A 12,630-nucleotide genomic window follows, 5' to 3' on the forward strand; every position below is an offset into this window, starting at 1 on the left:
CTTTCGGCACAGTTTTTGGTATGGTTTTGATGTGACCGTCAGATAGAATATACATTTTTATATCGCTCTGTTTTTAACTCATACATTTTGAGGCCTTGATTATTCTTGGCAAACGAATTTTGTAAAATGCTGAGGGATTTGATGTCGTAAAATGTTTATAGTTTATATTTTTTTTTCACGAATAATGTTTTCTTTCCTGTGATCATACCATACCTGTAAATTACTGACAGTAATGAATAACAAGAGCTGTCCGTAAGACAGCCAAGCTCGACTATTCGAAATATTGTCCCAGAAGCAGGAAAATATTACCCAAAAAGGTTAAATATCAAAAGAGTTTTAAGTTCAAAATGGGGGAATAATTTGACCAAAATGCATATCAGTTATAGGACTTGCTGCTATCAACTAGTTTTATAACCCCGAAGGCACATGTGAAGCTTCAATTCAATATCTGCATTAGTTTTGGAGATAGAAACTCGCATGTAAAACTTTAACCAGAATTTTCAAAGTCCAAAAGGGGGCATAATTTGCCCAAAATACATGCCAGAGTTATGGGACTTGACCCAGTGAGGTTGGTAATTGATCTAGAAAAAGAAAAAATAAGTTTCAAATCTATATGCCTTTTAGTAATTGCTGTATGTACTTGCACGCAAAACTTTAACCAGGATTTTCTAAGTCCAAAAAGGGGAATAATTTGCTCAAAATACATGTAAGAGTTATGGGACTTGACCCAGTGAGGTTGGCAATTGATCTAGAAAAAGAAAAAATAAGTTTCAAATCTATACTTTTTAGAAATAGCTGTATGTACTTGCACGCAAAACTTTAACCAGAATTTTCTAAGTCCAAAAGGGGGCATAATTTGGCCAAAATGAAGGTCAGAGTTATGGGACTTGCTGCTATCAACTAGTTTTATAACCGCGAAGACACATGTGAAGTTTCAAATCAATATCTGCATTAGTTTTGGAGATAGTAACTTGCATGTAAAACTTTAACCAAAATTTTCTAAGTCCAAAAGGGGGCATAATTTGCTCAAAATACATGTCAAAGTTATGGGACTTGACCCAGTGAGGTTGGTAATTGATCTAGAAAAAGAAAAAATAAGTTTCAAATCTATATGCCTTTTAGAAATAGCTGTATGTACTTGCACGCAAAACTTTAACCAGAATTTTCTAAGTCCAAAAGGGGGCATAATTTGGCCAAAATGAAGGTCAGAGTTATGGGACTTGCTGCTATCAACTAGTTTTATAACCCCGAAGACACATGTGAAGTTTCAAATCAATATCTGCATTAGTTTTGGAGATAGTAACTTGCATGTAAAACTTTAACCAAAATTTTCTAAGTCCAAAAGGGGGCATAATTTGCTCAAAATACATGTCAGAGTTATGGGACTTGACCCAGAGAGGTTGGTAATTGACCTAGAAAAAGAAAAAATAAGTTTCAAAGCTATATGCCTTTAATTGATGGCTGTATGTACTTGCATGCAAAAACTTAACCAAGGTGTGATGCCGACGCCGACGCCAGGGTGAGTAGAATAGCTAGACTATTCTTCAAATAGTCGAGCTAAAAATAATTGTCTTTGAATTATTTCATTTGAAAATGAAAGATATTGCTAAACTTTTTTTGTTTGAATGATTATTCATAGATGTTGAAGTAAACTAATGGTATATTTTTGGGAAACACATCCGAATCTATACATACTTTGTTCACATAACTAAATAGTCCTAGAAGAGTTATCTGTCACTGGCTTTAATTTTCCAAGTAGGACCAAATTTTCGGATCAAATATTGTCTTTCCGCATGAAAAATGAAGTACGAAAGTTAAACCATTATAAAATTGAGGTACTCCAGTATAAAATTTTCAACAGAAATTAATATCAGATGCAATTTGAATTTTTAGGTACCATCTTTAAGTATAGCCTTTTTACATTTGTAAATCACTGCTAGTCCTATCAGACATAAGATCATCAGCTTAAATTTTCAAGCTATAACAAAACGTGATATATTTCTGAAAAACTTACAAATTCCTGTTCTTCAAACATGAAATGATTTGGCTTCTCTTCTTTTAAGCTGATAATAGTGGCACTACATTCTGGCCATACACTGTTCATGGCTCTAAAGTAGGTAAGCCTTGGAGCAAGTTTCTGGTAGGCCATATGAACATTCACTAGGCTATGTAGCAACATATTCTCTGTAGTGTTATTTGCCATTTGATTGGTCACATAGAACACTGACTGACACACCAACTGAAATAAATTAGAGCACATGACAATTGTAACAATACAAATGATTTCTTCCTGATATAAACTGTGTGTTACATAATTTATGAAAAGATTCAGTCTTTTATAGAAAGTTCTATGTGCAGCATTTTTTCAAGTTTTCCTATTTTATATTTAATATTTCTGATGTTTCTCCCATATCAAAATACATTCCAATTTATGAGAAATTCCAACCATAGTTAATGAAGCTTGCTCTTCTTACAGACTTGATTATAATATATCTGCATTATGAAGATTCTACTTGACCTGTGATATCTCAGGAGAAGGTATTATAGGTATTATGCAATAGCACCAATTTGTTTGAACTAGACTTGTAATTAAAGGCAACTTATTTCCCCAGAATGATGCCACTTTGATATAGAAAAGGTAAAATGTTATGATCATGACCTTTGATCTTCAAGACAGACCTTGACCTTAGACCTAGAGATCTGACTTGTGCATTTTGATCTGATGAGGTTCACAAACGATGCTAGTTTTATAAAAAAAAATTGTCCAATGATTAAGATGTGGCCTGAACACAAATTTAACCTTTTTGATCATTGACCTTCGTGTCCCTGACCTACAACCTAGTAACCTTGTCATAAGCTGGGCACATCATCTTGATGAGGTAAACAAACTAGATGCTAGTTTTATAAAAATCTTTAGCATTATCATGGATTGTGCGCTATGCAGACATGAAGTTATTTGACCACCAAGTGTGACCTTAACCTTGGACCGAGTGACCTTGGCTGTATACTCTTACAGTGTCTTGGTGTGTTTGTTTTATGAAAATGTTCCAAGATGTTTGGATAATACTGAGCAGACCTGAAGCTAATCTTTTAAATTTTGACCTTGACCTCAAAATATGATCTTGACCTTGGTCCTAGGTCATGGGTTGCACGTTCTGCAGACTGCACTGATAAAGTTAACAATTGACGCTACTGTTATGAAAATTGTCATGGTGGTTAAGAAGATATAATGTAGCTCTAGAAACTTTCATGAACACTATATTTCATGGTTTAATGAAGACAGGCGATTTAACGACGACAAAGTGTCGCAGAATACCTCAGACGCAAAGTATGCCTAAACTTAATAGCTTAAGCACATAACAAACACGTGCAGGCAAAATTATATGTATCTTATTCTTAAGCATGTAACAAACGTAACAGGTAAGACTGCAATTAAATGGTGCAAATAACTGCTCTCTTATCCTAAACACATTTTTCAGTCAATCATGCTTTGTGATCATAAGCGGAATTTTTATTCCACAATATACAGTTGACAATAACAAATAACTTAACAAAAAAGGTCCAATATGTCTATCCGGATTTGTCATGAAAATGAAAAAGCCTGAAAATACGAGAAGTACATAGGATGATCCTATTGATAATATATTACTGCGGACAAGCGACGCCAACACTTTTATCTTTAATAGTGTGTGTGTGTGTGTGTGTGTGTGTGTGTGTGCGGGACACTAATGAGAAATTTCTAAAACTTTTCGCGTGTGGATCCCCAAGTGTGACCTTGACCTTGAAGAGAGACATGTAGAGTCAATGTGGTGAACATTTGTGCAAAGTTTCTTTACAATCCTTTAAGCAGTTCAAGAGTGACAAAGTGGACATGAAACACACTCATATGACTATTGACCCCTAAGTGTGCTTAACCTTGAAGCGAACCATCCAGAACATGCGCTCTGCACGTCGTCTTTATGTGATGAACATTTGTGTCAAGTTACCTTGAAATCCTACCAGGGGGTTCAAGAGTTACAGAGCAATGACATATGATCCTTAAACGTGACCTTGACCTTGAAGCGAGACATGTAGAGTCAATGTGGAGAACATTTGTGCAAAGTTTCTTTACATTTAAGCAGTTCAAGAGTGACAAAGTGCGCATGAAACACACTCATATGTCTATTGACCCCTACGTGTGCTTAACCTTGAAGCGAGCCATCCAGAACATGCGCTCTGCACGTCGTCTTTATGTGGTGAACATTTGTGTCAAGTTACCTTGAAATCCTTCAAGGGGGTTCAAGAGTTACAGACTGGACACATAATTGCTAGCGGACAGACAGACGGACACGGGGTATAATATAATGAGTCCCTTCACGCTATGCAATATTCTGTCACAGTATTTTCTTCATGAAATTAATTGTACTTTTCGCATGTTTCTGATATTTCACATATAGCATCTAATAAAAGCAGACTTTATTATTAAACTGAACTCCAAATCTGAAGCTATTTATAAGAATAATTTAACAGGCAAATAGTGGTTCTACTATAATTAATATGCAAAGACAGATAGAAACGAGGATTATCACAATAGTGGCCATTTTTTGTTGCTTGCATTACATAAATAATGCAATTTATCACAAATGCATGATTCAACGACAATTAGTGAGGCTTGACTTATCCACTATCCTCGGTGTTAACCGCTGTATTGTTATGAGCTAAAAGTACAGGCACGCCTTGATGCAAAAAAGTTGATCCTGTACAGGATCACTGAAAGATGACAACAATATAGTCATATATAGTATAGCTGTCAACTCCCAAATTGATAACTTTTTCTCCACAACATACAAAAAATGCAATCTGATCGAAACCTAGTGTTACCTATATTTTCGTGCATTTCATCATGTATGACGCACAGATGAATTTTAAATGTATCCACTAGACACCTTTTGATTAGCTTATTCACAATATGATGTTTTAGCTACTTCATCTTTTGTGTGTATAATAATGACTTGTATTTAAGAAGCTACCTGATGTTCCTGTTCTGAGCCAGCATGATACATAGTGCACACAAAGTCATGTATATATTCTTGGACAGCTTCTGCAAAATCTTGCTCTTGACTTATACATCTTGTAATATTTCCTATTGCATGTTCACTCAACACTTTTACTGCTGATATAGCTTTTGGATTATTATCATCTCCTTCTGTTCGAAAATAAAGAAATGCATTATTTTTCTAAATCTCAACATCTAATCCAGCACTGGTGCATATCAAAAATATTTCCTATAAAATTGTTTTCATTCCTTACACACAATCTTCCAATTATCATTTATGATTTTCTCTTACTGGTTTCAAATCAGCACTATAAAATTTTCATACATGAAATAATTCAAGGAACACTGTATAAAATGTGAAGTTTTTTTGCAAATGACTAGAATTCAAAGCAGTGAGGGAACCATTTTTTCCACAATAATAAATTGCTTAACGTGTCCTCTTTTGGACCTTAAATAATGCCAGTCCGTCCATACATGAAATAACATCTGAAGGGTCACCTGGGTCTTCCTCCACTATCAAATGCTGTAAAGTTGACCAAAATTGTTTCTTAGTGATATCAAACAGTGAAAAAATTATAATGAGAATTACTATCAAATACTGAAAATCATCTCAACTAGATGTGTGTGCATGGTTTCATGACTGGATTAAATATTTTTAAGATAAATGCAACTTAAACTTTTAAGCTGTGTAAGTGTATGTTTCACTTAATAAAGGACCAAAACTCTAGTTTAGCTGAGTGAAAGCCCAAAGAGAACACCAGGTACACAACTTCACCTGCTAAATATCAATCCTCAGATGTTTTATGACTTCAGGTCAAGTAAATTATGAGATACATGGGACGCAAAATGTATATTTTTGACAAAGTCAAGGGCCATAATTCTTGCAAAGTAAAATTCATTTTCACAGAGACTCATGTGCACAAATTCATATGCCGAATTATATTCCTACATGGTTTAATGATTCAAGGTGAAATATTTTTAAGATATATGCAACACAAACTTTTTAGCTATCTGTATTTTTCACTTAGTCAAGGACCATAGCTCTGGCCTGGTCAAGTGAAACCCATAATTCTGGTCTGACAGACAGAAATCCAGAACAAATACCCAAGGTGCACATCTTCTCATACTGAATAAATTTAATACTATGTTTACTGATTCTAGGTCTTATGCATTTTAAGATACCTGCAGTTTTATGCTCTTTTATGCATATTTGACTTAAAGTCAATGGCCATAACATTTGTCTGGCTGAATATAATCAGGTGTGCAACTTCACATGCTGTGTATTTCTGTAACGTTTCATAATCCTAGGTCAAATACTTATTCAGTTACATGCGACAAAAACTTGTAGGCCCCTTTTACGTATGTTTTGACTTATTTAAGGGCATTATCTCTGGTCTGGCTGTGCGAGATCCCAATTAAAACTCCAGGTGCATAATTTTATATGCTGAGTATCAATGCTGTGAGGTTTGATGACTCTGGGTAAAGTATTTTTTGTGGCATACATGACACAAATACGTACAGATGGACAAGAGCTCTCTTTGAGCCTCCATTTCCCCGCTACCCCAACCCCGCAAAAACATGAGACCCCAGAACATTTTTACTAGCTTACCTTCATGGTCATGTGACTCTGCAGCTGGGTGATGCAGTTTTAGTATTTCACTGATCTGGTTGATTAGGAGCCAAGAGAATGGCATTCTAGCACTGAACATGTGCCCTTCACATCCTGTTGTCATGACAACTACCTCAAGAAGGTCACTCTGTCTTTTAGGTGACTGTAAATCTGCAAACTATTATAAAGCAGCATTTACAGAAAACTAGGATTTATCAATAAACAAAAGCTTAATACTTCTCTTTCTCCACTTCCAATGGAATGCTCTCAAAATCAGTTTCTATTAAAGGTTTATATATCGGGGAGAGTAATTAAACAAGAGGGCCAAGATGGCCCGAGGTCACTCACCTGAATAATATACCATAACAGTGTAAACATGTTTTACCTAGTGATTTCATTGAGACAAATAGTCTCACCAATTTTTATCAAGATTGGACCAAAAGACATGGCGAAAACGCTTGTAAACAAGCATTTTCTTTGATCTGACCTGTGACCTAGTTTTATACCCAGATTCGAACTTGTCCAAGACTTCATAATAACAAACATTCTGACGAAGTTTTTCAAAGATAAAATAAAAAATGTGCCCCCTAGGGTGTAAAAAAGCTTTTTCCTGAATTTGACATGGTGACCTGGTATCTGACCCCACATGGCCCAGATAAAAATTCATATGATATTTCATGCAGACATCAAAAGAACATGAGTGTTAACAAGCTTTTCCTTTTCGATTTGACCAGGTGACCTAGTTTCTGACACCATATGACCCAATTTCAAACTTGGCATAGGAATCATCAAGATAAAAATTCTGATTAAGTTTTATGGTGAGAGGAACATAATGTGGCCTTAAGAGTGTGAACAAGCTTTTCCTTTGATTGGCAGGGTAACCTAGTTTTTTGATCCCATATAACCCAGTTTTTACCTTGACCTAGAAATCATCAAGATAGTCATTTTGACCAAGTTTCATGAAGATAGGGTCATAAATTTGGCCTCTGGGTTGTTAACAAGCTGTTCCTTTGATTTGACTTGATGACCTAATTTTTGACCGGACATGACCCAGTTTCATTCAGGCCTAGAGATCATCTGTAAAAGTTTGTATCAAATCAAAGCATAAATGAAACCTTTATATGGCTGAAAGGGTCAAAATAGAAAATACAAGAAACGCGGCAATGCCACAAAACCAGGTTTTCAACACTTTTCATAAGAATAAACAAGAGTGCCAGAATGTCACAATATACGCCCGTCACAGCAAATTTCTTTACTCTAGCACCTGTATTTGCAGATGTAATTTTAATTTTATGGTTGTTTAGTAATCATTGTAATTCTTTTGTTTTTCTAAGTCCACAAAAAAACTCCTTACCAGGTAGAGATACCTTAAAATACACCTAAAATTAGAAAGTAACAACTATGTTGTACCACAGAAAAGTGGTCTTGGTTTTTCCCTACGGTCAATTATAAAAAAGTTACAATATAAGTTATTTATAGTAACAACTAAGGGGGAAGTTAATCTTGAGAAAAAAAAAAAAAAAAATACAAAAAAAAAAAGTCCACACAGAAATCCTAACCAGGTAGAGATTGGTCAAAATACACCTCAAAATTGGATGTAACATGCATGTTGTACTACAGAAAAGTGGTCTCGATTTTTCCCTACGTCTAGTAATGAAAAAGTTGCAATATAAGCTATTTATAGTAACAACAAAGGGAAGTAATTCTAAAGAAGGGAACTGCGCAAGACACTTCGTCTCATGATGGTGTATAATTGTGCCAAGTTACATCAAAATCCCTCTATGCATGAAGAAGATATGCTCCGGACAAAGTTTTCATTCTTGTATCCTTTGACCTCTAAGTGTGACCTTGACCTTAGACCTAGGGACCTGGTTCTTGCGCATGACACTCCGTCTCATGATGGTGAACAATTGTGCCAACTTTCATCAAAATCCCTCCATGCATGTAGAAGATATGCTAACCCTAACCCTATTTCAGTAACAATGACCTTGACCTTGATCCCAGAAACCCCAAAATCAATCCCAAGCTACAACTTTATATAAGTTTTCTATACACCAAGTTTCATCATGATAGATCATTCCTAAGTTAAGTTATTGACCGGAAACCCTTTTTCTATTTTAAGTAACAGTGACCTTGACCTTGATCCCAGAAACCCCAAAATCAATCCCAGCCTTTGTCTTGATATAAGCTACATACATACCAAGTTTTATTCAAATATCTTTACCGAAACAAAAGTTATTGACCGGAAACCCTTTTTCTATTTAAAGTAACAGTGACCTTGACCTTGACCCCAGAAACCCCAAAATCAATCCCAGCCTTTGTCTTGATATAAGCTACATACATACCAAGTTTTATTCAAATATCTTTACCGAAACAAAAGTTATTGACCGGAAACACCAGTTTGACGCTGCCCGACCGACATCTACCCCAATCTAATAACTCAGGTTTACGAAAACCTGGTTAATAACCCATGATGGAATCTAGCCAGTTTTTAAAAGGAACCCAGATCTCATTGTGGCTTCACTCATGTGTAAGTGTGATTAAAATCAAATATAAAATGTCAATTCTATCGTGTTCACAAGGTAAACTTAACAATGTTGGCTCTTTCAGGGGTCAATTAAGGGCTGTAACTCCATAACCTATAATTGGATCTGACAAGATTCATCATGGAAACCAAGACATATTGTTGTTAAAGATATTTTGCAAGTTTGTATTAAATATAACCATAAATGAAGTCTCTATATGGCTGCAAAGTCCAAAATAGCAAATTTGGCCCTTTAAGGGGTCATAACTCTGGAACCCATGATAGGATCTGGCCAATTTTCAAAAGGAATCGAGGTATTAGGTCAATACAAGTTGTGTGCAAGTTTGATTAAAGTTGATTGCAAAATGTGGTCTCTATCGTGTTCAAACCCAAAAACAGCAAATTTTGGCCCTGTAAGGGGCCATAACTGTGGAACCAAATACAGGATCTGGCCAATTTCCAAAAGGAACTGAGATATTATGCCAATACAAGTTGTGTACAAGTTTGATTAAAATTGATAAAACTAGAGCTATCACTAAAGGTGATGAATGTACCCCCCGCATGCACTGACACAGTACATTGCAATTTGACGCACACAAGACTGCATAATTATGTGGACTGTATGTATATAGACTGTATGTATACAGTATAGTAACAAAAAACAAAGTCCCATAACTATGCAGAATATTTATCTAAAAGAATGTAACATGCACCATGCACAACTAGAGTTGGTACTGATCACTTGTGTGATGTTTCATTAAATTGTGTGTAAGGGTTTGGTAGATTAGGCACGCACAAGATTGCATATGCAGACTGTATGTACATAGTATGTTAACAAGAAACAAAGTCCCATAACTCTGCAATTTTTGTCGCTGCAAGAACCTAACATGCCCCATGCACAACTACTGTTGGTACTGATCACTTGTGTGAAGTTTCATTAAATTGTGTCAAGGGGATGAGGAGAGATGGTGCGCACAAGATTGTGTCTATGTATATAGTATAGTAACAAAAAAAACAAAGTCCCATAACTCTGCAAATTTTTTTTCTAAAAGAACCTAACATGCCCCATGCACAACTACTGTTGGTACTGATCACTTGTGTGAAGTTTCATTAAATTCTGTCAAGGGGATAAGGAGAGATGGTGCGCACAAGATTGCGTCTACGGACAGACGGCCAGACAGACAGACGGACAGACAGACAGACAACCTGAAACCAGTATACCCCCCCTTACAACTTTGTTGTCGGGGGGTACAAAAATGTGGTCTCTTTTGAGTTCACAAGAAATTGTGGATGGACGGATGACAGCCAAAATGCGATCACAAAAGCTCACCCTGTCACTATATGACAGGTGAGCTAAAAAGGAACACAAAGAAAAGGTGAAATACAGAAATTTCTTGTTATTGTTTTGATATTTTTGATATTACTTGTTACGTAATATAACATAAACATTAAATGTAACCTTGTAAATAAATTCTCCTACACCAAATACAAGTTCAATGTAAGAAGAGACCACTTGGTTTGAAATATATATTTAATATGACATTTACATAAATTTTACCATTTAGATACAATTGAATGCAGATAAACTGAACATAAATGTAAAGCCAAGATACAAGGATACACAAACTAAGTAACATTCCGGGTAAAAGAAAACTAATATAAACCAAACCTGAAGATTTATGGCATCTGCAGTATTAAGAACTTTCAACCATAATTCTTGTTTCCACAGACAATGTTCTTGTAAAATCTTCATGTTGTCATTGGTATCCAAATAAGCAATAATTCCAGCTAAGATTGGAGCAATTTTGGCCTCCAGAGTTTGAAAACATGATTGTCTAGAAAACACAAGTGTAAGTTTTATGTAGATATTGGGTTATGGTGTTATATTTGCATATTTGCATTTTACTACACTGTTTGCTTCAAACATTGATAAACATAAACTACCCCATCAATTTACAAAAAAGCACAGAGAAACATTTTACAAACAACCACTCTATATTTGTTCTCACATTCCAATCAAAGTTTTCTTTGAAACGTTTATTTTCAAAAACAGTCTCTCACTCTAACATCATACAAAAATTCTTTAAAACATCAATACAAACCTAAATGTTCCAGCCTTATTGATATTTTCTGATGAGGCAGCTTCATTTATAAGCCAATTATGGGCAATGCTGTCACTTTGTTTCTTTGATTCTTTCTCCTTCAGAAGTTTGGCTATAAGACAACACACTCCATGCAGGAATGATGCTTGCCCTATAATAATATATCATTATATTGTTTAAACATATGTTAACTCTGTTATGAAAAGAACCCGCCCGCTCAGCTCAGTAGGTAAGAGCGTTGGTCTACGGATCGCGGGGTCGTGAGTTCAATCCTCGGGCGGGGCGTATGTTCTCCATGACTATTTGATAAACGACATTGTGTCTAAAATCATTCGTCCTCCACCTCTGATTCATGTGGGGAAGTTGGCAGTTACTTATGGAGAACAGGTTTGTACTGGTACAGAATCCAGGAAAACTGGTTAGGTTAACTGCCCGCCGTTACATGACTGAAATACTGTTGAAAAATGGTGTTAAACCCAAAACAAACAAACAAACTGTTATGAAAAGTAAGCTTAACAGCTATTTTTGTGACAAACACTTGAACAAAAGGTCCATGATGGTCTTAGATCGCACAATCAAGTTTCACAGATTGTCTGATCATGTTTTATAGAGGGTCACGTATGGAATATAACTATGTCATTATTTCAAAATAGAGCCAGCATTTTCTGAAAGATTTTTAAAGTATCTACTATATGTATATAGGAAATACTGCATACATGAAAAAGTGACTACCCTCTCTGGTGGCAATTTATTATTATGTACTGAAGGAACATCTCTTTGATATGTTTAAAGTAGATTTTATTGAACTAATAATTCTGGCAACATTTTATGTAAATCAGGTATATCATTAATCAATTTTTCAATGATCTGACCTAGTGGCCTAATTTTTGTTTTGTTTTTGTTTTTGACGGGTTTAATATTGTAGTGACACCATCATAGCTCATATGGCAGTGTTCCAGCTTTTCATGGTGGAGGAAAAACCAAGGTAACTCTCCGCCCATTACTTCATCTGGATTCTGTTAATGTTTATATGATCTGACCTTGTGACCTAGTTTATGACCTCATTTATCCTAATATTAAACTTGACCTACATTTCATAGAGACCAGCATCCTGGCAAATAATTAAGATGATAAGCTAGAAAATGTGACCTCTACAGTGTTGAGAAATTTTTTCTATGAATTGCTCTAGTGGCCAAGCTAAGGTCTTCAAGTATCTCAGGCATAAACTTTGGCTTACAAATCATACAGACAAACATTCTGACATAGATTCATGACCCTAAAGTAGAAAATTTAGTCTCTAAAGATGTATAATAATCAGACATATAATGTGGCAACTAGAGTGTTAACAAGGTTTTCCTAT

General features: G+C 35.4%; 1 protein-coding gene across 4 annotated transcripts in view; it reads right to left on the reverse strand.

Annotated features, from left to right (window-relative positions):
• LOC128556196 (E3 ubiquitin-protein ligase rnf213-alpha-like) overlaps positions 1–12,630 on the reverse strand; it is a 119,149-nt gene that overhangs the window by 51,356 nt on the left and 55,163 nt on the right. For all 4 annotated transcript variants that reach the window (XR_008370483.1, XM_053540364.1, XM_053540363.1 and 1 more), the window contains 5 exons: positions 11,271–11,421; positions 10,838–11,003; positions 6,645–6,822; positions 5,010–5,185; positions 2,015–2,239 (listed from right to left, as the gene is read on the reverse strand). Coding sequence is in view for 3 of the 4 variants with exons in the window: in XM_053540364.1 (XP_053396339.1) it covers positions 2,015–2,239; positions 5,010–5,185; positions 6,645–6,822; positions 10,838–11,003; positions 11,271–11,421 (896 nt within the window). In the remaining variant the exon portion in view is untranslated. The remainder of the gene's footprint in view (positions 1–2,014; positions 2,240–5,009; positions 5,186–6,644; positions 6,823–10,837; positions 11,004–11,270; positions 11,422–12,630) is intronic.

Source organism: Mercenaria mercenaria, chromosome 4 (assembly GCF_021730395.1).
Source record: "Mercenaria mercenaria strain notata chromosome 4, MADL_Memer_1, whole genome shotgun sequence".
NCBI lineage: Eukaryota > Metazoa > Mollusca > Bivalvia > Venerida > Veneridae > Mercenaria > Mercenaria mercenaria.